The sequence below is a fragment of the Trichinella spiralis genome (genome assembly GCF_000181795.1).
Source record: "Trichinella spiralis strain ISS 195 chromosome Unknown Scfld2, whole genome shotgun sequence".
In the NCBI taxonomy this organism is placed as follows: Eukaryota; Metazoa; Nematoda; class Enoplea; order Trichinellida; family Trichinellidae; genus Trichinella; species Trichinella spiralis.
The window spans coordinates 10,609,468-10,633,337 of NW_003526941.1; the positions used below are offsets into that span (position 1 = coordinate 10,609,468).

Consider the following 23,870-nt stretch of genomic DNA (forward strand, 5'->3'; position numbering starts at 1 on the left):
ACTATGGATACTTGCAGGATATTTGGTAATTTTACGACTGTTGATGATTTGATTAACGGGTTGAAATGAAACAAGCAAGGCAGCCAGCCAGTCAACAACACCAACTGAACAGCCAACTCACACACATCATCATCACCTCATTCTTCTCACTTATTAATTTAAAAATTTTAAAAGTAAAAATAGCTATATATTTTTCAGTAAAAAGATATCATTTTTTGATAATAATTAATTTTTCGTTGTTAGCGACGTCAACGCCTACGGCTTTACGCGACCAGCGCGGATGGATGATTATTTTCGATGATGATTTCAATTCATCTCACTAAATCACTAAAACGAAAACGGTCCTTTCGTATTATTATTTAAAATATACGTATATACATACGTATGTATGCATATTTATTGATTGATTCACTTTCCAATAATGATAATGATAATGATAATAACATTTTGGCCAAAGCTAAAGTCAGACAGAGCATTTCACCTTATCGCCTGAGAATGTCACAAATAAAGTAGAGAATAAAGAGACTGAGAGCTTCAAATTATGAACCTGCACGGCAGACTGAAGCTAATTACAACAGCTCGACGACAATTGATAGACCACTATCGAACTGTTCTGCTCGTGACTAGAAAATGGTCAGCGACGGTGAAATATAATAATAGATTGACATTCAAAATACGCCTATTCCAATAATACAAATAATAAATACCAATCCGCTCAAATTTCCACCTTCAAATTGGACTTATTGAAGAAGTTACTTTGAAAAATTTGAAATTTTATTTTTTTAAATAATTTGAAAAACCAAAAACACTATATATATATATATATATTACATTCATGCTGGTGTATATGTATATGCACAATGAATTGCTTTTGAAATTTTCTTTTCATTCAACGAATAATATCAATTTCAAGCAAATGAACATACGATAACGTTTCATTGTTGATCAGCATCATTCAACTATTAAACATTTTTTATAATGTTAAAAATTTACATAAAACAACAAGAACAAAAATTCTGAATTCACACGCATTCGATCCTGCCATTACATATATTTATTGAAAAAGGATTTTCTTAAAAATTCAAAATAAAATTAAGAAAAAATAATGTATTTTTATTTTTATATAAATTTGCACAGACTAGATAATAAATTAAAAATTGCAATCAATTCAGTAAAAAAGATGGTATAAATTTCTTTTTATTTAAAAAAATAATTGCACACAGCTTGAATAATAATAAATAAATTAAACAACCTGTTGTTGAAGAAAATCGAAAAATGCAATCAAATATTCAAAAAGTCATACTCCTGTTAAGGTCACCAATTCTGTTCCATCAAATTACCCGCCAAAAGATAATGGAAAAACACGATGATTACCGGTAGATGAGAAATGATGCAGGATCATAAGAAAGCGAAAAATATGTAATAATTTGCAATTTATTAATTTTGATCAAACTGAGCGAAATGTGAAGTAGAAGTATTTTGTCGGCTAAAAGGAAAAAGAAGGAGGAGGAACGTGGCAAATTTGCCAACCGAATTCATCACCGTGCCTAGCGCCGCCGCCTGTAAACAACGAGATGTAGAAAGCTGAGCAACGCGTAAACATGATTTTGCTGTACAGCAGCGGTGTCCAGGTGGATAAATATATGAAAATCGCCAATTTCACAAAATCAGCCCAACTTCCCCCCCCCCCTTCCACCCACTTACACACTCAGTGATGGGCGTGTTTGCCACATTGGACGTTTTTGTTTGTCCCTTTCGGCTTTTCAAAAATTATTTACCAGCATCCTTCTTTCCTATTGCAACAACAGAATTGTCACTTTTGGACACATATTAAACCTACTTGGTCATCCAATTTTCAATAGCAATTAAATTTCACACCATCACTATTCATGCAAATCAGTAAACTGTATTTTGAAATAAATGTACAAAAAAAAATTTTTTTTCTCAAATACAACACTGTAATTGTTTTTTGCATTTATAATTTCAAAAAAATAATTATTCAAACGAAAATCTCAAAAACTCATCCCCATGATAAATAAATAAATCATTCGAAAGCATTTGTGCTGTTGTTGCTAAGGTAACAACATTTAAAAAGGAGTTCAAAAAGAATGAACATCTGTTGAAATGATTTATAACTTATACAATTAATAAGAAAATTAGTTGAACAAACAACACCACTGGAACAGTTGGATTATTTCAATATTCAACCAACATGTGGTGCATTGGAAGTTTTATTTCGAGAGGGAAAGTTGTATAAAATTCATTTCAAATAATATACACACACGCGCGCGCTCCAATCGCCAACGCTCATCCCACAAAACATGTGAATTATTTTTAAATTATCATATTTCAACTAGTGATAAAAAACATTTTTTGAAAAAAAAACTAAAAAAGAATGTTTTTCCCCCAATTGTCAGTCTGGAATCGTGGATTCTGGATTGAGCAGTGATGCATGCATGAATTGCATGCAGATGGAAAAAGCAACAAATGTGACGGAGCTCAATTGGGTGAAAAAATTGAAATGCAAAAATAGATCGATTCCAATTTTATCATATTCACATTTTCAAAAATCAAAAAAAAATTATAAACAACAAATTTGCAAACAAGATACAGGAAAGAAAATGAAAATCCGCCGAACCACCACATCTACGTTGGTAATTTTTTTATTTGTTTAAAATATTTTGTATATATTTTCCGAAATAAAATATTCAACAAATGAAAAACAACAAGTCGAGAACAGTCTCTTTTTGCGCCTAGTTCAATTTCGCCTCTTTGGTTCACAATTGGTTGATTGAAATCAAATAATAATAATAATGATAATATGGAAATTTGGAAAAATGAGATTATCAAATTCATTTCGGCCTGCCTGCCCAGACACTGAAATGGCCAATGCGACGTGGCCGTAACCGGGCAACAAACGCTGCGGGCGACCACAGCCAGCCTATAGAATGTCAATTTTGTCTGCACCAGACGCCGAGCCATGTGCAGTGTGGATGTCTGTGTTCAAATGTGGACCGGCTTAATCATCATCATCATCATCATCATCATCAGCTCAAGCCCTTGGGCCCGCCAGGTGGATGGGCAACAAGTAAGAAATCAATAAACTGCCACCGCCCCATTCCCCCCCCCCCTCTACCCCCTACTGCCTCTATCCCAAATAACTCCGGCTGTGAAATTTGCTCAATTCAAAAAATTGGCGGCCGCCGTAGAGGAAGATTGAAGAAGTGAAAGAAGAAGAACAAAAACTGAAAACCGGTTTCCAAGGAGCTGAACGCGCCGACTTATTTCATTCACACAAACCGACCAATATATGTATATATACATATATATTTGATTTCTTATTTTCCTTCAGTCAAAAATTTACATAAATGTGAACTTACCAAGAAGAAGTAGTAGACTTTTGTTCCAACGTTGTAAATCACGAAAACGACTTTTTCGTTCTGCTGAACATCGTTGTCGTTTGCATGGACTACAAAATTCGCTCATGCTCCTTTTTTCTCGCTCTGTCCACAGTATAGTATGTCTAGTTGAATAATGTAAGCAGTGTGGCTTGAATCTTCACCGGAAAAGCTTTTCAACGTGATGCCAGATGAAAATTGTATTTATTAGTGGAACAAATTGCAATAAAAAGCTAAGAAAAAATAGTGATGAAAAAAAAAGTTAGTTCGTCATGATTTTTCTTCAATTTTTTTACAACAACCGAGCTTACAAGCTATACAAGTAATAGTAGTAGTAGTAGTAGTAGTAGCAGTGGAAAAATGAGGTAAGCCCGTCGCCATTGCTACCGCCACGGTCGATCAATAGGTTGACGAGCGGTTGACGCTAGCCGCGTGGCAGTCAGTCTCATTTCACCTGCAACTGCTTGTAATTAATCGCCAAAGTCGACACCGAGAACCCTGTGCAACAAGTGGATGGCACGTCCAACACGCGCTAACACGCGAGCATTTTTTTCCCCTCCAGCCAGTCTGCTGCGGATCACTCACTCACTCACTCTCTCTCTCGACTCTTCACCAAAGATCCAATTTCATTCCACTAGCATGGATGAACAAAAATACGCAAGCTGCCAAGTAATTGGAACCCGGATTCGAAGATCATCCGCACCACCACACTGCTGACCAAACAGCTTCGACCATTGAAACTGAAACAACTCGAAATCACTTCAAAAATAGAAACAAACTGAAAATCAAAGAAAAAATTGCTGCATTTCGACATCGAATTATCAAATTTACTGATCAAAATGAAATTCTATTCAATTTTCAGTGATTCATTTGAAAAAGTGCGCCAAACGAGAAAACAATTTTCAAACAACAAATCAACGGACGACAATTTCACAGTACTTCAAATTTTCATCGTACTTGATACTCAATTACAGTACTAGAATACAAATTTGAAACAGAAAATCAATAATATCAATTGAAGAATAAAATATTTGAAATACATTGCAAAAAAATTATTTTTTTTCTTCAATTTATTGTTCAAAATTTGCTATTTCGGATAACTCATTTTCTTGTTCTTTTTTTTTCAAATTCAATTTCAAATGTAATGTTTGCTATTTATTATTACTTTGCACAATGAGAAAAAATTACTTTCAATAATAGAATATTCAAATGTCATAACTAAGACTAATAAATTCAGAAAATTACCTTAAAAGTAATTAACGATTTTCAAGTTCTAATTAACTTTTTTTCACAACACCGATACTGCAATATGTCACATTATTATCAAAATTACAGATCAATTTTTTTATCAATGATATTCATTTTAATGAAAATTTCAAATTTCATCTTTCAATAAATTGAAAATTAGTCGTTTTTCTATTCAAATTACAATTTGACAAATGATACTGCTAAGCCAATCGCAATTACAATGATCAATTTACTTGTTTCACAAAAAGTAACAACAATGACGAAACAAAACAATCAACAACAACAACAATGAAATAAAATTAATCAGCACGGAACTGAAGGATAACCAGACTGACTGACAAGAGAGATGAGTAAAATTTAAAAGGAGACGTATAAATCAATTTTATCACTTTCCAGAAGTTCAAAAATGGAAACACTGGATACAAACAACACTGACGAAGTACCTGAAATAGAATTATTTTAAAAAAAATGTTCAAAAATGGAAAAAGTAATAAAATCAGCAAAATTCTGAAAATCAAAATTTTAAAAACTCGTCTTTAAAAGTACTGCTTTCTCCGACATTCCATTCGACATATTATATACTTACTAATAATTTTGGCAATTGGAGATCGTTATTATTCTTTTTCAAAAGTTACATACGAAGTTGGAAAACGACCAACAATATCTGGACGATCTGCTACGTAGCCTTCCTGAAACAAAAAGAAATTACAAAAATTAATATTGAAAAAATAAAACCGCGTCCAAAAATGACCATACCATCCAGTAATCGTTTTCATCTGACAAGTGTTCACGTGTGATAAAAATTAAATCACCTCTGCTGAAGCTGATCTCATCACTGTTATCCGCTTTGCAATTATAAATTGCACGACACTTTTTTCGAATCTCACTCGCTGGCTTTTTCTGAATAAATAAAGAAATATTATTTTATGTAAGATTTTTGAAAAATTACAAATAGAGGAGGAGGAGGAACTTTTCGAGGTGCTGGTCGAGGAAGAACTGTCGTACACTGAGGCTTGCGTTGAAAGCTGGAAAACGTTGCGACATTAGCTGGTGTGGGTTCGGAAATGTTGCTATTGTCGAATCGATTCAACGTGAAGGATTTTTGTGGTAAAGAGAATGTCGACGATAAGCAACCACTTTCACCAAAAACAGAATTACGACTGCCATCTTGAATAAATTTCAAACATACAATGGACTGATTAATAATAATAATAATAATTTGCACATTACTTGCAGAATAATCGAGAACACTTTTACGTTGATCGCTGTTGACAAGCACCGATCTAGTGGGAAACAGTTGACTAGCTCTGGGTGTGCTGAAGCGCATTGCCAAAGGTACATCGACCAGTTCAGCTGAATCATCGGCACCCTCAAATTGCATTACATCAATCAAAACAAGCCACAGTCATCATTATTATTAGCATTGTTGGAAAACATTTGCAATGATAAAATAAATTACTTCATTCAAAAGAGACAACGGAAATTCAATATCCGCAAACGTGGATTTGGCGTTCTGTTCGAATTTGTTCAACTAAAAATACCAACAACAACAAAATTTTCATTTCAAAAAACAAAATTATTTAAATCAAATTAAACAAACTGCTAACCAAACGTTCACAAGTTTCGTGCTGCAGCTGTTGGGCAAGTAGCAAAGGTGTCAACGAATCAACATTGCACAATTCAACGTTCACATTCCAAACCAAAAGAAGCAACTTCAAACATTCGGGCTTATTTTGTCTGATGCAAAGATGCACTGCCGTATCGCCGAAACAATTCTGCGCGTTCACGTCAGCACCATTTTGCAACAAAAACTGAATAAAAGCTAAATGAGAACCGCCAGCATCCGCTGCCACGGCCATCAACAACGGCGTAGAATTCGAATCCTATATTTAAATAATAGAAATTAATAAAACATCTTCTTCAGATCCGTCTAAAGCTGCTCTCTTACGGGATCGACGATACTGTTCATATCAACACCAGATGCGTAAAGATGCAACAAATTGCTTACAGAACCCAAAGCTACAGTTTCAATCAAATACTCCATCGGACGATCTGTCACAGGAACGACAAACTTCCTTCCTACATACTTCTTCTGTATAAACCGCTTCCTTGAATTTAATTTTTGTTTATAGCTGCAATTATAATAAAACAACCCACTCACCGTTCGACTGAATTTTCTAGCATTTTCAGTCCAGAGTATCCAGCTTCTAAAACCATATTCACTTTTTGATTACCTAACGCGAGCGGTATCTACAAACGACAAAATTGCCATCAACGTTCAAATTTTCCCCTAAAAGCACATATACCAAAGCCGTAGCTCGATCGAGGCGGTCCAAATTCAACGACTGAATTCGAGAAACGTGTACACCCAATTCACGATGCACACCGGCACAATCGATGCAATGCAATGAACCCAAATTTGTACAAAGCCAGCTAACATCTAAACTAATATATAATTTTTACCTTTGAAACAATAATACGACGAATTTTTTTATTGGGGGCAAGCAAGCAAAAAAAAATCCCCACTAAATTTACCTCTAGAAGATGTGCAATCACAGCAACGATCATTTCCTGGCAATGATTTGATCTTTTCCATGGCAACTTTTTCCACACGTTCCCCACTAGTTGCCTCGCTGCTCATTGCTTCTTGTTCCAATTGTTTTTTCGCTTTTTTCAACAGATTTAACCACCTTCAAAATAAAATTCAATAAAACAAACAAATAATATAATCCCCATTACTCATTGGCAGAATTTTCATTTTCGGCTTGAAATTCATATTTTCGTTCGCCTAAAAATTCCCCTTACAATACTGACAAAAATTAAACGACAAAAAAAACTGCAAATACTGCTCTGCACAATAAAACAGCGTTCATCATCAGCCGATGGTTGTATCTGACACGTCAAAAGATTTAATTCAATTGGCGCCTGCGCTTCCTTGAAAATTGAAATTTATCAAAAGTGAATAGACAGATAATTGAAATATTAAAAAGAAAAACATCTATATATATATATACATTTTCATGCCAGATGTGAAGAAAACCGTCTCGAATTTCACAACGACGCTTATACCACATTCGGTGCATTTTCCGTTTGCTGCGTTTCAACAAATAGCCGCATTTGAGCAACGCTGTGGAAGAGTTCGGCTGTTCAGTTGGACCGGAATCGAGCATCGTTACTGATAACGATTCTGTTGAATCACGACTTTCGTCAGTTTTCGCCTGAAACAACAACAACAAAAAGATGACTCATACATGAAAAAAAATTTTTTTAATCTTTATGAAGAATAATCACAGTTTCATAATCCAAAACCACGACGGATCGTTTCAACGATTTGGACAAATTATGCAATAATTTCTGATCTTCATTTTGACTGCGCTTAGTTTCATCAAGTTTCTTTTCCAATTCTTCAACAAATTCGTGCAATTCTTCAAGTGTTTCTATACCTCTTCTAAAAAAACTAAAACAACAGCAACAATTATTATTATTATTCAAAAAAAGAAGACACCTTATTACGTATGCAAGGCATAATATAATTCAATCATCGATTCCACCAAACCAACGCTATTTTTCGATTCCATTTTACTAGCTTTCAAAAAAAGCTGAACAAGATATATGAATATATTCAATTTTATATGCTTGGTTAATCATTTTCACAAATTTCAATTTTATTATAAAATAACATACCTGACAAAGTTCGTATTGAAGAATAGTACGCTCTTTCAACAACGCTTCTGCAACGTCAAGCTGACTAAGCTTAAAACCCTCTGAAGTGGTCTGGCTTTTCGCATCCTTTTCGAGCTTCGCCCTGCAATGACAACTGATTGACTGCTACCTTGCATATCTTCTTTCAAACAACAAATTTCTAAAATGAAACTAAACACTCACGCTTTGCACTGATAATCTCGAAATGCCTTGTCGACAGCTTTAGATGAAAGCTAAAAAGAAAAAAAAACTGAAATTACATATTACTATTTTTTGACTAAAAAACATGATAACAACAACTGCTGATGACAACAGCACCAGCGTGCTGATAACACCAAGCATCAAACTACTGACAAATTATTTTCCTACGCTACAAATAACATCTGCAATGGGAAATATTGACAATCATCGACTGAATGGCGTAAGCTTTACAAAAAAAACGCATTTAAAATGGAAAATCAAATCAGTATCAAGGACAACGAAAAAAAATAAATAATTGTCTGCAGAAATAATTTTGAAATGTCAATTCATTGATGTCGTGGCATTGTTGACCTCGTGCATTTTATTCGGAAAAATGAATATATTCACTTTCTTTTGAAAATTTTTTTTGTCAGAATATTAACATTTTCAAAAATTACGTCACACTATTTAATCAATGCTGATCACAATCTAGTCATTTACTGCAAGTCGCACTTTCGATTTGCAATATCGATTGATGATTCATCATACACCAACAACATTAACATCTATGAGCAATAGTTTTGCTCAAGGAAACTTTTATAAAATATTTTAAATCAAATTTCGCTTTGAAAACATCGTGAAATGAATACCGCCCGTGATATTTGCAATAAGTACATCGAGCAAAGCGCAAAGTGTCACAACATATAATACGTGAACTATATATAAATAAATCGAAAAAACGTAATACAACAAACCTTGGCTCTACCATCATTTTTCACAATGACAGCTAAAGGATAAATAAGGCAAGATTTAGCGCTTCGCACCAAAACCTTATTCAACAAAGCTAAATCTTTGAACATCATTGAAAACCTGAGCCAGCCTGTACCTGCAAAATAAATACCACAAAGAATTATGAAAAAAACAGCTAAGTAAATAAAGTGTATACTAATTTCTGGATTGCCATCAGAAGTAGCCAAGCATGAATTAGAAAGTGCGGCTAAACTGCAAAGAGATTCTGCCAAATTTTCATGGCACTGCACGCACAATTCTTGATTAACTGTAAAAGACTTCAACCCTTTTCGTAATTTCGATATTGCTTCCACATCATAAGCAACATTCTGAAAAGAAACAAATTACAAACAAACAGAACAAAATTAAAAAGCCACACCTCGAGAAAATCTTGCACAGCTTGTCTGTACCGAAAGACCCGATTGGAAAATACGGAAGTAGTGGGACTACTTAAGTCATCTTCTGTTTCCGATACAAATGACCGAAAAAAATTTTCTTTGTTCTTCAAATCACGCATTTCACCTGATCAAAACGAAAAAGCATTTAAACCGCAGCAATTTTAAAATAAAATGAACATAGAAAAACAGAAAAAGTCCAGTCAGTTATCATTGTGATCATCTAACAATGAACAAACACGGCAGCATCGATAACAACGTTGAAATTAGCCCACTGCGAATCATTGCATAAGCGACTTACTGTCGTCATATAGTGCTCATAGAAATAGAAACCACTTTTAAAGCATCCTTTAATGACACCTAAACGTCATTTGCCTTAGGCGCGAAAACTTCAAAACCTGAGTTTTCAATAAACATCAATCACATGTACCGATTACGCATTGCATGACACACAACTATGACTCACAATCGATACAAATAGCCAAATTAAGAACTGACATTCAAGTGTAGTATCTACAGTATGAAACAGCTTCCAAATAAAAAAACTAATGAAAATGATGTTAGCAGCATTTTTTAATGAAAACATTCTTTAAAGATGTTTTTCTATGTACTAAAATCTTAAAGCAAAATTGCATTTAAATGAGATAATTTAAAATAGCGCTAGCTTCATTAAACTTTTAATACAAACTTGAATTTTTTACAAGAAAAAACAAAATTAATTTTCATTTAAAGTAAATATTTAATGCTGTTTAAATAAGCAATATATTTTTAAGTCACAATTTCAAAATTAATGTTTTACAATTTTTAAATAGGAAAAATTTAGAAATATTATAATTTAAAATGACAACAAAATTTCAGCTCTTAAAAAAATAATTTTTTCATAATATTTTTAAAATACATAGACACGTATTTACCTACAGTACATTCATACATAATTTTATTTTACATCTGTGAATATACTGTATGTTTCATAATTCAATGGTACTGTTCTCTTTTGAAGATTCTCATCTTCCAAATCGCCGCTTGATCGCAGATATATCATGTATGTTGATATGACAATAATTTGGTTACTTGTTTTGTCTTGTAAATGAATAGGAATAGTATGTGAAAACTTTTCTTCTTTAGTATTCAATTTTGTAACTCTGCGATGGATAATTATGACCTTGCTTTGATTATTTTTTTGTTGATGTCTGGTTTAGTTTATTTTAGCGAAACATCCCAAAGAAAAAAATGGCAGTTCGTGCTCAGTATGGAAACAGCTATGAGATAGGTGTTTTTGCTAAACTGACAAACACTTATTGTTTGGTTGGCATTGGAGGTTGTACAAATTTCTACAGTGTTTTTGAAGCAGAACTCGATGACGTAATGCCTGTCGTGCACGCTTCTGTTGGTGGCTGTAGAATCGTTGGCCGATTGACCGTAGGCAATCGACATGGTCTACTTGTACCTATGAGTACCACAGACCAAGAATTGCAGCATTTGGCGAATTCACTGCCTGATAATGTGAAAATACGCCGAGTTGAAGAGCGACTTTCTGCTTTAGGAAATGTTATTTCTTGTAACGACTATGCAGCCGTAGTTCACCCTGAATTAGATTATGAAACAGAAGAAGCATTAACTGATGTTCTTGGCGTAGAAGTCTTTCGGTTGACAGTAGCCAAAAACTCCTTAGTGGGTACATATACAGTTTTATCTAATCAAGGAGGCTTGGTACATCCGAACGCAACTATGCAGGAATTGGCCGAACTTTCTTCATTACTTGATATACCCGTAGCTTCCGGATCTGTTAATCTGGGCTCTAGTTTGATTGCTGGTGGACTCTGCGTTAATGATTGGTGTGCTTTTTGTGGCATGAACACGTCGGCAACTGAAATAGGTGTTATCGAGAGTATTTTCAAAATTGGTTTGAAAGGTCCTCAACAAATGTCATCGGAACTACGTAATTCTCTAATTGAAAGCTTGGTATAGTAATAACTTTTATATCCATAAATGGAAAACGTTTGATGGATCACGTATTACAACTGTATATAAGCTTCATGACTGTTTTGGTATACGGTTTCTTGTTTAATTAACTGATAAGAAGAAGGGTTTTTACAATAAAGCAATCAAGATTTCAAAGTTTATAAATTCATCGCAGTTGTTTATTGAAAGAATTTTCTTAATGAAGAAATTCACTCACGAAATGCCAACTTTAATGTGCTGAGTTACATGAACGCACGTCTTCAAGACTTAACTATGTAAACTATATTACAAACATCAATTTGTACAATATGAACAACATGTAAAATGTGGGCAAAATAAGAAACATTTCATGATTTAAACTGAAATCTAAATTCAACTTCATTCAATTTGCAGAGTTAAGTAACTGTTCGTGTATATTCATTATGATGAAACTGAACAATAACAGTCATGTTTAAACACATTGCATAAAGCACGTTCTGAAAAATAATTCAAATATAATTAGATATACTGGACTTAATGCAACAGCGTAGCTGAATGAGCTTTCGTGTGTCATTTTAATGCAAAGTAAAAGTTCCAAAGCCAGTACCAAAAGGATGAAGAAGCCAACAAACAACAGTCGTGGTGCAGCTACTTTAAGTACCTGATCGGATTGAAAGTATTGACGAAAAAATACAATTAACGTGAAGTAGGCGTCCAATCCAGAAACAATAAACAGTGGAGAAAATACAAATGACCAAGCCATAGCTGGAAACAGTTCCATTTTAAGTGCCAAAAGAATGCTAAAAATTAGCAAGCCAACCAAATACATCCATATTTCTAATAATGTCAAACCCGTTATTTCACTCGTTTCAGAAAGAGATAACAGAGCCATTATTCATGAGACCATAAGTTTTAAGAAACTACAAAAGTACAATTATATAAGGTAAGTTCAAATATGGTTTTTCTTAAATAAAAATTAGATAATATTTAGCAGTAAACTGTGAAAATGTACATAAATAAAGAATTTAACGTAATCTATTCAATAATGAAATATAGTATTTTTACATGTTTTTAATAACAGTACATATCATAAAGAAAACAAGCTATGGTAAAAATTGAAAAATAATTTACTTTTCAAAATAAGTTTTAAAAACATCAATAAAATTAGTAACTTAACGAAAAGCAACAATACGCAACAGCTGGTTCATAATAAAAGAGTTAGCATACTGTATACACAAAAAAATGTATTCATAAAAATAAAATAAGTATAAATATATAAAAATTAAATTGATAAATTTATAAACAAATAATATTTCCTCTTTAATAAAGAAATATTTTCCTAATTTACACGATATCACTTTACTTTATAAAATTTTACAGAAGTGCAACTGAACCTGCTTATACTTAAAAAGCAGTTTTCAGTTGTTTCGCGTTGAAGGCTAAGAACTATATTTTCGTTTCTTGAGAAGAGTATTCGCTAATTTACAATGTCTGGTAGAGGAAAAGGTGGAAAAGGTCTTGGAAAAGGTGGAGCTAAGCGTCATAGAAAAGTTTTGCGTGATAATATTCAAGGAATAACAAAACCAGCAATTCGGCGTTTGGCTCGTCGTGGTGGTGTAAAGCGTATTTCCGGTTTAATATATGAAGAGACCCGTGCAGTTTTGAAAGCTTTTTTGGAAAACGTTGTTCGTGATGCAGTTACCTACTGCGAACATGCGAAACGTAAGACTGTTACAGCAATGGATGTGGTGTATGCGCTAAAACGTCAAGGCCGAACTATTTACGGCTTCGGTGGATGAACAATAACATGGCTATATTTGCTACATACCCGATTTTAACCGATTTATAGTGACGTGGAATATTTGTGTTTTGGTGTGATTGATTGAATAAAGTTTTTTTTTAATTTAGTTTTATTGAAAATATTGCGTAATCTGAAAAGTCGTTCTTTTAAACAAAATAGTGCCATATAACAGAATAAATGTAATATCGGAATAAAATAGAGTAAATGAAGTTACGTTTTTTTGAACAAGTTTGCAGTTTAATTAAAATTGGACAGTTCAAAAGCAGCGGCAACTTTATTAAAAGTTTCGTCGAAGTCAACACAATTTCGATACAATTAAGACTTTGAATGTTTTTCAAGCGTGTTCCAACTAATTTTGAAAAAGCATTCCGTTGTTCAAAGTTAATAATATTACTCATTATTGAAATGCATTCGAAATATTTTTTTTAATCAATCGTTCTAAATTTTGAAAGTTTGGTACAGAATGATTTTATCTATTCCTGGAGATGAAGAATGTTTTAAAATGATAATTTTAGTAAACATTAAAGTTTTTAACACAACAAAACCTTTGCATAATATTTTTATTAAATATTCATCAATTTCAACAAGAATTCTGAATATTATGGTGAAAGATCACATTTTTGTAAATGGAATAGTGTTTTGCATATTTATGATAATATTTATCTTTTATGCTTAATATTTATTTATTATTTAAAATCATCATTCGTATTTACATATTATTTATTAAAATTGATTACGTTAAGAACTGTATTTAGATAAAAATAAAACTGATTTTCAAGATGTAATTAAAGACAGTAATTGTAGAAATAACCAATCTTACATTACTGTAATTCTAGGTGTTTTTTGTAACGTGTTAAGTGGTAGTAATTTAGATTTTTTAATTATACATTACTTGATATTTTTAGTAGTGAAATATATCGACGTATGGCTTCATGGGATGAAATAAAATCATTAGCAGCTGATCTGCGTCGTGTTCAGTTGGGCGAATCATCTAAGAAGTTCGTTGCCGTAATTTATTATAAAATTTTTTTATTATTAATTTCATTAATAGACTGTCACAACGAAACTGTATTGAGCTAATAACAAAGCTAGTAGAAAATGGAATGCTCGAAGTCATCACCAGTGTGAATAGAAAGGATTATATTACACCAGAATATCTTTTGACTCAAATAAAAAATGAAATCATAGCTAATGAAGGTGGATATTTTGTTTGAATTAAATTTTCTGTATATGTATATCACTTTAAGGGCGCGTTTCGTTGGCATCTCTACAACAGGTTTTGGGTGTCGATTTTAACATCATCGAAAAACAAGTTAATCAGTTAGTAGCGACTGATGAAAATCTTTCACTTTGCTTGGGACAGATAATTTCAAAGTAAGTACAGTTCATTTTTTTAGCTGCTATAAGTTGTAATATAATATTTTTTAGAGATTACATGAATAAAGTATGTATTGAAATTGACAAGCTATTGGCCAAGCAAGGCAAGCTTTCAGTCGGTGATTTGGCAAAGAAATACGATTTTCCTACAGCATTTTTGGCTGAGGAGGTATATCATCAAATTGGTAAAGCAATTCACGGCTTTGTCGATTCCACTGATTCGAACATTATTTTGACCAAAGCTTTCGTGGAACGGCAAACAGCCATTCTTCGAGGAGTTTTGTCGGGCTGCACCAGGTAAGTAACGCAGATTGAATTTGCATTTCAATCGGCTGTTTATAGTAATTCATATTTCAATATCGATAAAGTGAATACAGATTTATTTATCGTAATGATTTTATTCAAACATTACAGGCAAATTGAATTATGTTTATTTGAATTTTTTCCATGATTAGTATATACTTTTGTTTGTTTTCAAAATAGATGTTATTTTTATGTGCATAAATAGCAGAATTTGTTGTTTTTCTTACATTATTGTATGTTTGTGTTTGGTTGTTAACTATTTTTTAGAGTCATATCGGTGAAAAAATTAGTAACTGAATTCAATGTTGAACCTTCATTATTCTTCAGTAATAATTATAAATTGTTGTTTTATTGTGGAAATTTTGAATTTGATCTGATATTCAGGTTGTTTTGACGAATTAAGAAGTCGTGGTTATATTCGTGGTGTGCTGTACGGTGGAAACCAAGTGGAACGCGCTGTTTATATGCCGGAAATTTGTGTTGAAAAGTTGAAATCGCATGTTCTAGATTTCTATCGTAAAAATGGCTATATAGGTATTAGAAATTACTGTAACTCAAAATGAATGTATATTTGAATTGTTTGCAGAATTGTCTTATGTTAAAAAGTTTGGTGTATCAGATGTTTCCCAGTTCCTCACACGACTGTTGATATCGGAAAATGGTTGTGAACCATATAAAAATTTGAAAGAAAGTTTATTGGGTGAAAAGCTTTGGTTGGAATTTGAATCGGTTGCTAAAGAAACGATGGCTCAAAATCTTTGGTTAGATGTGTCGGTATGTTTTTTATTGTGCAATATTGTAAAAAGTTGTGAAATTGGTTAATCTGTAGACTATTGCTCCTGAAGTGTTGAGCGATGCCGATATTTGTTGCCTTGCTGATATGTTGGAGAAGGGAAACAAAAAATGGAATCGACTGGAAGATTTGTACTTTTTTGACGAATCCCTTGCTAATAGTTGTCTTCATCTTTTCGACTTGCTCATTTTAGAAAAGGCTGATAAAGTAGTTTTATATTAATATATATATATATATATATATATATATATATATATATATATGTTGTTTTTGTTATACGTTATTATTATTATTTAGGATGCACCTTTGTATAAGAAATCTGTTCAACAACAGCAGCAGCATCAAAAAGGTGCTTGCCAAAGTCAAGAAAAAGCTCGTGGGAAGAAAAAAGCTGCTGCTCATGTTAAAGGAAAAAAGAAAAAAGTGGGTAATGATAATGATGAAGATGAAACGAGTCGGTCTGCTCTGAGTACTTTTATGACGGCCGAGCAGATTGTAACGGTTTTGAAAGATTCGGTTAATTTGGAAAATTGTCCTGACTGCATTTTGGAAGAATTATCTGAAATGCTTGTCAGGTTAATTTGTTTTGATTTATTGAAAAAAATGTTCCTATTTTTGAAATTTTACTATTAAACTGTTTAGTCCATTAAATGCAAAATACAGAGCAAGATTGGACGCTGTATTTTTAATCGCCTACGACAGTCATCGGAAAACTCGAACTGATTTATCAGAAAAAATGAATCGCCTTTATTCAACCATAACATTGTCAGATCTGTCACTTTCAGTTTTTGATGGTATAAATTGAAAATGTTAGATTTTTCTGATTGATGTGTTTTAGAATTGATCATTTTTTTCAGAAAAACTGGCTCAACAGTTACGTTTGCATTTACTTCGGGGTGCTTGTACAGATTTGGCTAATCTCGCTCTTGGCGATTATGCAGACATGCCGAATCCTTTGGAAATTACGAAAAAAGTGAAGAAAAAAGAATCAATCTGAAGAAGTTGTTCTATTTTTAAATTTGAATAATTTTCAGGTGCGTGATTCTGCCATCCAGGAGATGGTTTCACCTGCCAAGGAGTATTTTGAAGCATTATTCGCGTCTCTCGGTGAAAAGGTGGCGAGCATTGGTTATTTGTATGATTGAGAAAAATATTTTTTCCCTTTTTTCAGACTTTGCAGCCATTTTATGATGCAATGGAAAAAATAGCTTTACCGAATATTTGCAGTCTAAATTTGTATCATCCTGATAGAAAAACGAAGTAACATAATGGAGAATATGTTGTAATTTGGAAATTTATTATTTTGCAAAATTTCGCTTTATTCTCAGAACAGAGATGGTGAATAATCGGTGCAATTATTTGGCCGAAGAATTGAAAGCATGCTCAGAGCCGGCTACGGCGCTTTTGTTAAGCTGCCTTTTGTTGTTCACTTTGACGACCAATCAGCTTTTGTTAGCCAGCGGCAAATTCGTTCCCCAGTTGATTGCTTTTTTGCTCGATCAACTCCCTTCTGATATGAAAGAATTACTACTACAAGCCCAAGGTTTATTTTATTATTTTTTTTTTGGTTTTTTTTAAATTATTAACAATAATAATTGAATAATTGCTTTTTTGTAGAAGCGGTTGTGAGCTTTTTGAAAGGTGAACAAGATGAAGAAAGTAAAAATACGGCAATGGAAATGGTGCATCTTTTGCGGGAAAAGATTCTCACAGACGTGGAGGAAAAAGTGAAATTATGATGAGCGTATTATTTTCTTTTGTTCTGTTTTTAATTCTGGTCTGAGTGAAATTTAAATAAAAAAGTTTTTTTTGAAAATTCAAACAACTTTTCAATTCAACTAGATGATGTTATTTTCGTTTAATACATTTCTGTTCCACAAATAAGATTGATTTTGCGGTTTAAAATTTTGAAAAATATTCTTCTTCTTGAAGGGAAAAAGTTTTGTGATGGATTCATTTCAATTTCAATTACAATAGGTAATGTGGTAGGTATGCTTTGCTGATTCTCTCGAAATATTTCTTTTAAATTTGCATATTTGAATTGCATTTTATTTACTCGGCGGCGACGTTGTTCATATACAATGGTAGCAGTTTTAAAAGATACATTTGTTTACATTGACATAATCACGTTATTAAGCGGTTCATTGAAAGCGGCTATTGGCAAATGGTAGATGCATAAACATTGACGTGAGTTATTTATCGAAGCTTGTTTGTTCATCTGCTTTCCCATAATTGTGAAGTCAACTTGGTCGGATAATTGAGTTGAAGCCGATAGAAATGAAATGAACGAGAACGGTTTAATAAGTAAATTGGTTTGCTTTTCAAACGGCTTTTAGTCAACTTCTTATGTTTGTCTTCAATGGAATGGTAAGCAATTTTATAGGTATAAATAAAGGGAGAGAAATTAGTTTCAATTTCATAATTAAATTGATTCGAAGAAAAGTCAAAATGCGCTTTTTCACTTTGATCAGCTTATTGTGCAGCGTTATTTTTGTATTTAATGAAATTGGTAATTGAATAAAAAATATTTAACACTATGCATGCGTTATTGTAATACAATTAATCATTATTATTTTATTTCATTCGCATACAGGATCTGTTAGTGCGATGGAAGAGACTGTGCATTTGGTATAAAGTTTATGTTCATGTGGCAGGCATACATTTGCACATTTAAATCTTTACTCTTTTTTAGGTAGAGACAAACTTAGATGATATGTATGAGCATGGTGAAGGTTTTGAAGAACTTTCAGGAGAACAAAAATTCGAAGATGAACTGTCTGCAATTTCTTTCAAGCTTAAAAAAGATCCAGATTTTCAACAGTCGAGGTATTGTTATATTTTCAATTTTTTAACGTAAATTATTTAAAAAATTTTTTATTTTTTAGTTTATCCGTTGAAGAATCAGAATCTGAAAGTGATGAGATGGAATCAGAAGAAATAACATTAAAATAATGGAATTAATAACATTGATGAACATTCATTCAGTATTAAACTGTTTTGAAGAATAATAAACCATTTGCTTTGAATAAATTCACTTTTGAGCATCAGTATGCTATTGAAATTGAAAGATTTTTTTAATAAATAATGAGTGTTCAATATCGAATTTTCCAATGTGAAATTTAAACAAATGAAAGTTATTCTGGTTTGAATGCTAACTATTCATATCTTATTTAGTTTTTATCTAAATAATTCAAATTAATGGTCATTGCACAATGTTTAGTGAATTATATTTTGTTTATGCACAGTGAGCAGCATCGATAAAATATTTCATCTTGCTTTTCAATTGTACTGTATTAGGTGGACAAAAATGCACGTTGTAAATTGATCGTTAATAATGATGGTCAGTTATTGTTTCAAATTGTATTCTGTCCATTTTTAATCAATTGCATTTTATCTAATTTTTGACTATATGAAAAATTGTTATTTTTAATATAACTTTTATTCGCTGGTATTTCTATTTGAGAAGATGGCGTTTAGCATTGTTATTTTGGTGATTTTAAAGTCAAATGTGTAGAAGTATTCATCGAATCATAAATCGCCGTTTTACATGCGCTATTGTCGTCATTATGTTAGGTAAAATCAATAATTATGTTTCGAAAGAAATTCAACAAGTAGATGTTTTTCTTTGTGAAATATTGAAAATCCAATATTTTGAAATTTCAAATTTAAACTAATCTCAGAGTGTGGAATGAACTGAAATTGTGTAAAAAGGAATTTAAATAACCATCATTGAATTGTTTGCAGTGTAACTTGTCAGCAAAAAGTGCAGTACGCTGAAAATTGCAAATAATTGTTTTGTATTAGTGAAATGAAAGGAATAAGAAAAAGTTATTTTTAAAATTATTCGTTGAATTTTTTGTATTTCTAGTTGCTGTTGTTGTTATAATTGTGCGCAAATGGCAGATTGAATTGGAACTTGCTAATAAAATGGAAGCGGAGTGGGCAGAAAAATCAGCCCTTGAATACAATGGAAATCCATCGCATGACGATCGTCCAAGTTTGATGGAGAAGACAATTTTTATCATAACTCCAACATATAAAAGGTACAACCAGAAAGCGGATTTAACACGATTGTCTTACACACTGATGCACGTGCGGGATATTTTTTGGATTGTTGTCGAAGATGCGCCGGCAACGACGAATCTTGTGCAAAATGTGATCCAACGATCTGGCATTGCTCATGTACTTTTGGCGGTGCAAACTCCGGCAGAGCAGAAGCGGAAAAAAGGGATCAAATTTGCCCGTGGTGTTGTGCAGCGCAATTTAGCTTTGCAGTGGATTCGTTCGAATTTGAATTCCAACCAAGCCGGTGTTGTCTACTTTGCCGACGATGACAACACCTACGATATTAGGCTTTTCGATGAGGTTAGCTGTGATGTGGATATGCAAATTTTTTGATCATCGGTGATGACGAGAACAGTACAATTGCATCTTTCTTCTTAGATGAGATCGACGAAGCTTGTGTCGGTCTGGCCGGTAGCTTTTGTTGGGGAAGTGCTGGTCGAGAGGCCGTTGGTCAGAGATGGTCGAGTGGTCGGCTTTCTCGCTTTTTGGGATCCTGGTCGCAAATTTCCCATCGACATGTCTGGCTTTGCCGTCAATCTCAGGTGACCAACTGGACAGTGGTGCCATATTTTGGGATAAAATTAATTTTCAGGCTCATCTTTGAAAAGAAGCATGCCCAGTTTGGCTACAACGTTAAGATTGGTCATCAGGAAACGTCATTTTTGGAACAACTGGTAGAACGCATTGCTGAACTGGAACCCAAAGCTGACAACTGCAATCTTGTGTACGTCTGGCACACCCGCACCGCGCAACCGAATTTAAATATTGAACAAAAGTTGTGGAAAAATAAAACTCGAACAGATGCGGGAATTGAAATTTGATTTGAGTAGAAAAAAGCAGCACTAATGGAAACCGAACAACAATATAATGAATGATACGAGAAAGTAAGAATGACAAATTGCAATGGAAATGTGATTTTTTGTTTAATTTATTATTTAAATTGTATCCTGTTTTTCATCGTTTGTTGAAGTTTAATTGGAATGTGATCGTTGAATTTGAACTGATCATAGCGTAGCATCGATAATATACTGCTGGTATGAAAAGTGGATTGTGTCCAGATGAATTTTATTTTTCTGTTTTAGTACTAATATATATGTATGTATGGCAGCTTTGAAATTTGAAAACATTATTTCATTGCTTAAAAATCGAAGACAATTCCACGATTATTCAAATAAATGTTCAGTCGACTGAGAACAAATAATTGCTTGGAGAAAAAGTTCTTCAAGTTGAATTTTTATTTCAGTTCAGTTGTTTACAAGTGCTGCTGTAATTTTTACCTCCAAACAACAGTAGTCATGGAAACGGAACAAACTCTACGGGGGTCAAACAGTGTATGTATGTTTGTTTTTTGGAAATTTGTTTCAAATTTGAATTCGCATTCAATTGAATATTTTATATGCAATGTGACAATGCGCAATTGATCATGAATAAAAACGAATCATCATATCAGTGAAGACGAATTAACCTTCGACGTGTGTTCACTGTGTGTGTGTGTGTGTGTCATATTTTGCAAGATTAGCATCATTTTGCAAGATTATCAGCATTCAGCTTAGGAATAATTATCATCTTAAAATAATTTTAATTTGAGTGCACCGAGAAAAACTCTATACCAGGTTGAAGCACTTTTGTTTGCTTTACTCTATTTCATAATTTATGACGGTTCCTGTTTAAAGATTTTCTATTCATTTTTGTTTGTTTTAACCACCGGCTTTCAAATACCACAGTTTAATTAATCTTCCATTATTATTGATAATGTTTGAAACGGTGAATTACTTTTCTTCTTAGTGATCATTGTTTTGAAAAAAAGAAAATGAGAAATTTAACACGCAGTTTCATCTCATTCAAAAAATAAACATTACAACTTTCCTTCTTTTTAATTGTCATCATTAATTTCATTTGTACATTTTTTTTTGTTTGAAAATTTTCAGAAATTCTGAAATTATTATATCTGCAAATTAACCGCTACCCTAACGAGCATTGTCGCTTCTTTGATCGCAGCGAAGCCGCAATTCCTCCGCTTTTGCATCATTTTAAAATATTAACTAGGTAAGTACAACTTTTCATTTTATCAGTATTCAATCGATAAATTGTCGTCTGATCAATTCACCATCATCTTCAATGCAACTATTATACCATGCTTGCATTGAAAAGTCATTACGCCTAAACGTAATAATAAATAATCGCTCCATTGTTTTTACGAGAAGAAACTTTTCAAACTCAACGGTACGTTCATTTTTTTGCATCAATTTAAATTCTTTTTATTTATTTATTTATTGGGTATTTTTTCCCTCTTTGCTTCCATTTAAATTTCAATTCAGTTGAATCGAAAATTGGGTCACATTTTACCGTAATGAAACATGACAGGTAAGTTTAATTGTTTTTCAAAAAGAAAATTATACTATACATTACTAGTTCAAGCGACGCTGATTGGCCCGCATGCACAGTAGAGCTTGAAATTTAATTTCCACGTCAATTTTTAATAACTCAGCGTAACTAACTAGTGGTGATTTTAATAACTCGTTGGAAAGAAAATTTGCGTGGCAACTTCAATTCTGCAGCGTAAGAAAGATTATTACGCTTACTTTGGACAGTTTTGTCTCCGGCAAATAATGAATCTCAATTTTGTCTTGACTAATTTTGAAATGAATTTATTGACCTGCAAGGTTCTGATGCGCTGTGACTTTAGAATAATAGTGAATGGTTTGCTTGATTGAGTGAATTTTAAAAGCTGAAACTTTTTGCCGCATGCTAGTAGTGGAAAATCAATGCTTTACAACAATTCAATTCTCTATCACTCATTATGTAACGAGAAATTGTTGCGTTGACAAAAAAACAGCGTTATTTATTAAAATAATAATTTTTAAAGGGAAGTATGCAACAAAGAAAGAAAGAGTTCATTTATGCAATTTTTTTTTTAATTTTTATTTTTAATCGTTGTCGATTTATAGCGGCTTTTTTCTTTTTAAAGACTTGTGTCTACATTTCAAATGACGCCACAAATCAATTTGCGCAATGTTGTGGTATTGTCATTTGAAAGCTGTAATTAGTGATCATTATTATTTGAAAATAAATTTTCCTCAAACAGTTCATTAAAATATCTATTGGAAAAAGTAATCATTTTTTTCATAGATGGTTTTATGAATTTTATTTGCTTATCAAATTATCAAATCAAAGCTGTTCTTAGCTGAGAAGATGGTGAATTTTTCTGGTATTTCTTATTGTACCAACAAGAAAATGAAAAAATTGCTAAATTGTATAAATGGAGTTTTGATTGGTGAATTGTTCTTTTTTGTCTTTTACAATTTTAGCACTTCAAAACTTGTCTGAATGATGTTAAAATATATATATGTGCATTGATAGATATTAAATTTCCTACCTAAATAAGCTGTCGCGACATGGGTTATTTTATTAGCGATGCAATATTGGTATGTAGATTTATTTGTTTCAGTGTATTTATTTGTTTTTTGTTTTATTCCAGTGTGGGATTTTTTGTTTTGTATAAAGCAGATTGACAAACGACTGATGACATTCATATTCAACGTTAATAATAATATTCGTCCGGCGAGAATAATATATTTCTTTCAGTTTATATATATATATATATATATATATATATATATATAAGAAGAAACAACATATCGATCGACTGCTGTTGGATTTATCCACACACTTGTTAAACAGCGCCTCGCGTATGCCTTTGTCAGTGATGACTAACTATCACCTCCCAAATATACAACGACAGCGAAAGGCTGCATAATATTTCACTTATATATAATTGCTCTGCTCTACGAGCTTTAATTATTATTATTATCATTATCATTCCGATTATTATTATTATTATTATAACGGCTAGCTTGATTGCGTCGTGTGCTTTTTAG

At 32.5% G+C, this 23,870-nt stretch overlaps 6 protein-coding genes across 6 annotated transcripts; 4 read left to right on the forward strand and 2 right to left on the reverse strand.

The window, feature by feature from the left end:
• Nucleotides 1–4,024: 4,024 nt before the first annotated feature.
• Nucleotides 4,025–8,690, reverse strand: Tsp_07769 (phosphatidylinositol 4,5-biphosphate-dependent ARF1 GTPase-activating protein). Its single transcript, XM_003381193.1, has 20 exons — nt 8,616–8,690; nt 8,532–8,581; nt 8,331–8,451; nt 8,160–8,245; nt 7,938–8,094; nt 7,661–7,864; nt 7,493–7,580; nt 7,386–7,434; nt 7,182–7,336; nt 6,953–7,086; nt 6,808–6,896; nt 6,595–6,754; nt 6,254–6,529; nt 6,106–6,177; nt 5,877–6,015; nt 5,596–5,813; nt 5,382–5,546; nt 5,286–5,335; nt 5,074–5,089; nt 4,025–4,138 (listed from the first exon to the last, which is right to left on the reverse strand). The coding sequence occupies exons 1-20, from the start codon at nt 8,688–8,690 to the stop codon at nt 4,025–4,027; spliced, it is 2,418 nt and encodes an 805-aa protein (XP_003381241.1).
• Nucleotides 8,691–9,223: 533 nt separating this feature from the next.
• On the reverse strand, nt 9,224–9,834 carry Tsp_07768 (phosphatidylinositol 4,5-biphosphate-dependent ARF1 GTPase-activating protein). The gene is made up of 4 exons (XM_003381194.1): nt 9,697–9,834; nt 9,475–9,646; nt 9,284–9,414; nt 9,224–9,244 (listed from the first exon to the last, which is right to left on the reverse strand). Exons 1-4 carry the CDS (start codon nt 9,832–9,834, stop codon nt 9,224–9,226), a joined length of 462 nt encoding a protein of 153 aa, XP_003381242.1.
• Nucleotides 9,835–10,942: 1,108 nt separating this feature from the next.
• On the forward strand, nt 10,943–11,953 carry Tsp_07767 (eukaryotic translation initiation factor 6). The gene is made up of 2 exons (XM_003381195.1): nt 10,943–11,651; nt 11,880–11,953. Exons 1-2 carry the CDS (start codon nt 10,943–10,945, stop codon nt 11,951–11,953), a joined length of 783 nt encoding a protein of 260 aa, XP_003381243.1.
• Nucleotides 11,954–12,231: 278 nt separating this feature from the next.
• Nucleotides 12,232–13,061, forward strand: Tsp_07766 (hypothetical protein). Its single transcript, XM_003381196.1, has 3 exons — nt 12,232–12,310; nt 12,377–12,596; nt 13,034–13,061. The coding sequence occupies exons 1-3, from the start codon at nt 12,232–12,234 to the stop codon at nt 13,059–13,061; spliced, it is 327 nt and encodes a 108-aa protein (XP_003381244.1).
• Nucleotides 13,062–13,140: 79 nt separating this feature from the next.
• On the forward strand, nt 13,141–17,072 carry Tsp_07765 (core histone H2A/H2B/H3/H4 family protein). Its single transcript, XM_003381197.1, has 11 exons — nt 13,141–13,403; nt 14,360–14,452; nt 14,883–15,128; nt 15,402–15,460; nt 15,519–15,668; nt 15,721–15,908; nt 15,964–16,134; nt 16,225–16,502; nt 16,591–16,721; nt 16,785–16,900; nt 16,962–17,072. The coding sequence occupies exons 1-11, from the start codon at nt 13,141–13,143 to the stop codon at nt 17,070–17,072; spliced, it is 1,806 nt and encodes a 601-aa protein (XP_003381245.1).
• Nucleotides 17,073–19,854: 2,782 nt separating this feature from the next.
• Nucleotides 19,855–22,013, forward strand: Tsp_07764 (galactosylgalactosylxylosyl protein 3-beta-glucuronosyltransferase 1). Its single transcript, XM_003381198.1, has 6 exons — nt 19,855–20,292; nt 20,371–20,534; nt 20,585–20,876; nt 20,963–21,026; nt 21,075–21,323; nt 21,921–22,013. Exons 1-3 carry the CDS (start codon nt 19,855–19,857, stop codon nt 20,811–20,813), a joined length of 831 nt encoding a protein of 276 aa, XP_003381246.1. The 3' UTR covers nt 20,814–20,876; nt 20,963–21,026; nt 21,075–21,323; nt 21,921–22,013.
• Nucleotides 22,014–23,870: the final 1,857 nt, after the last annotated feature.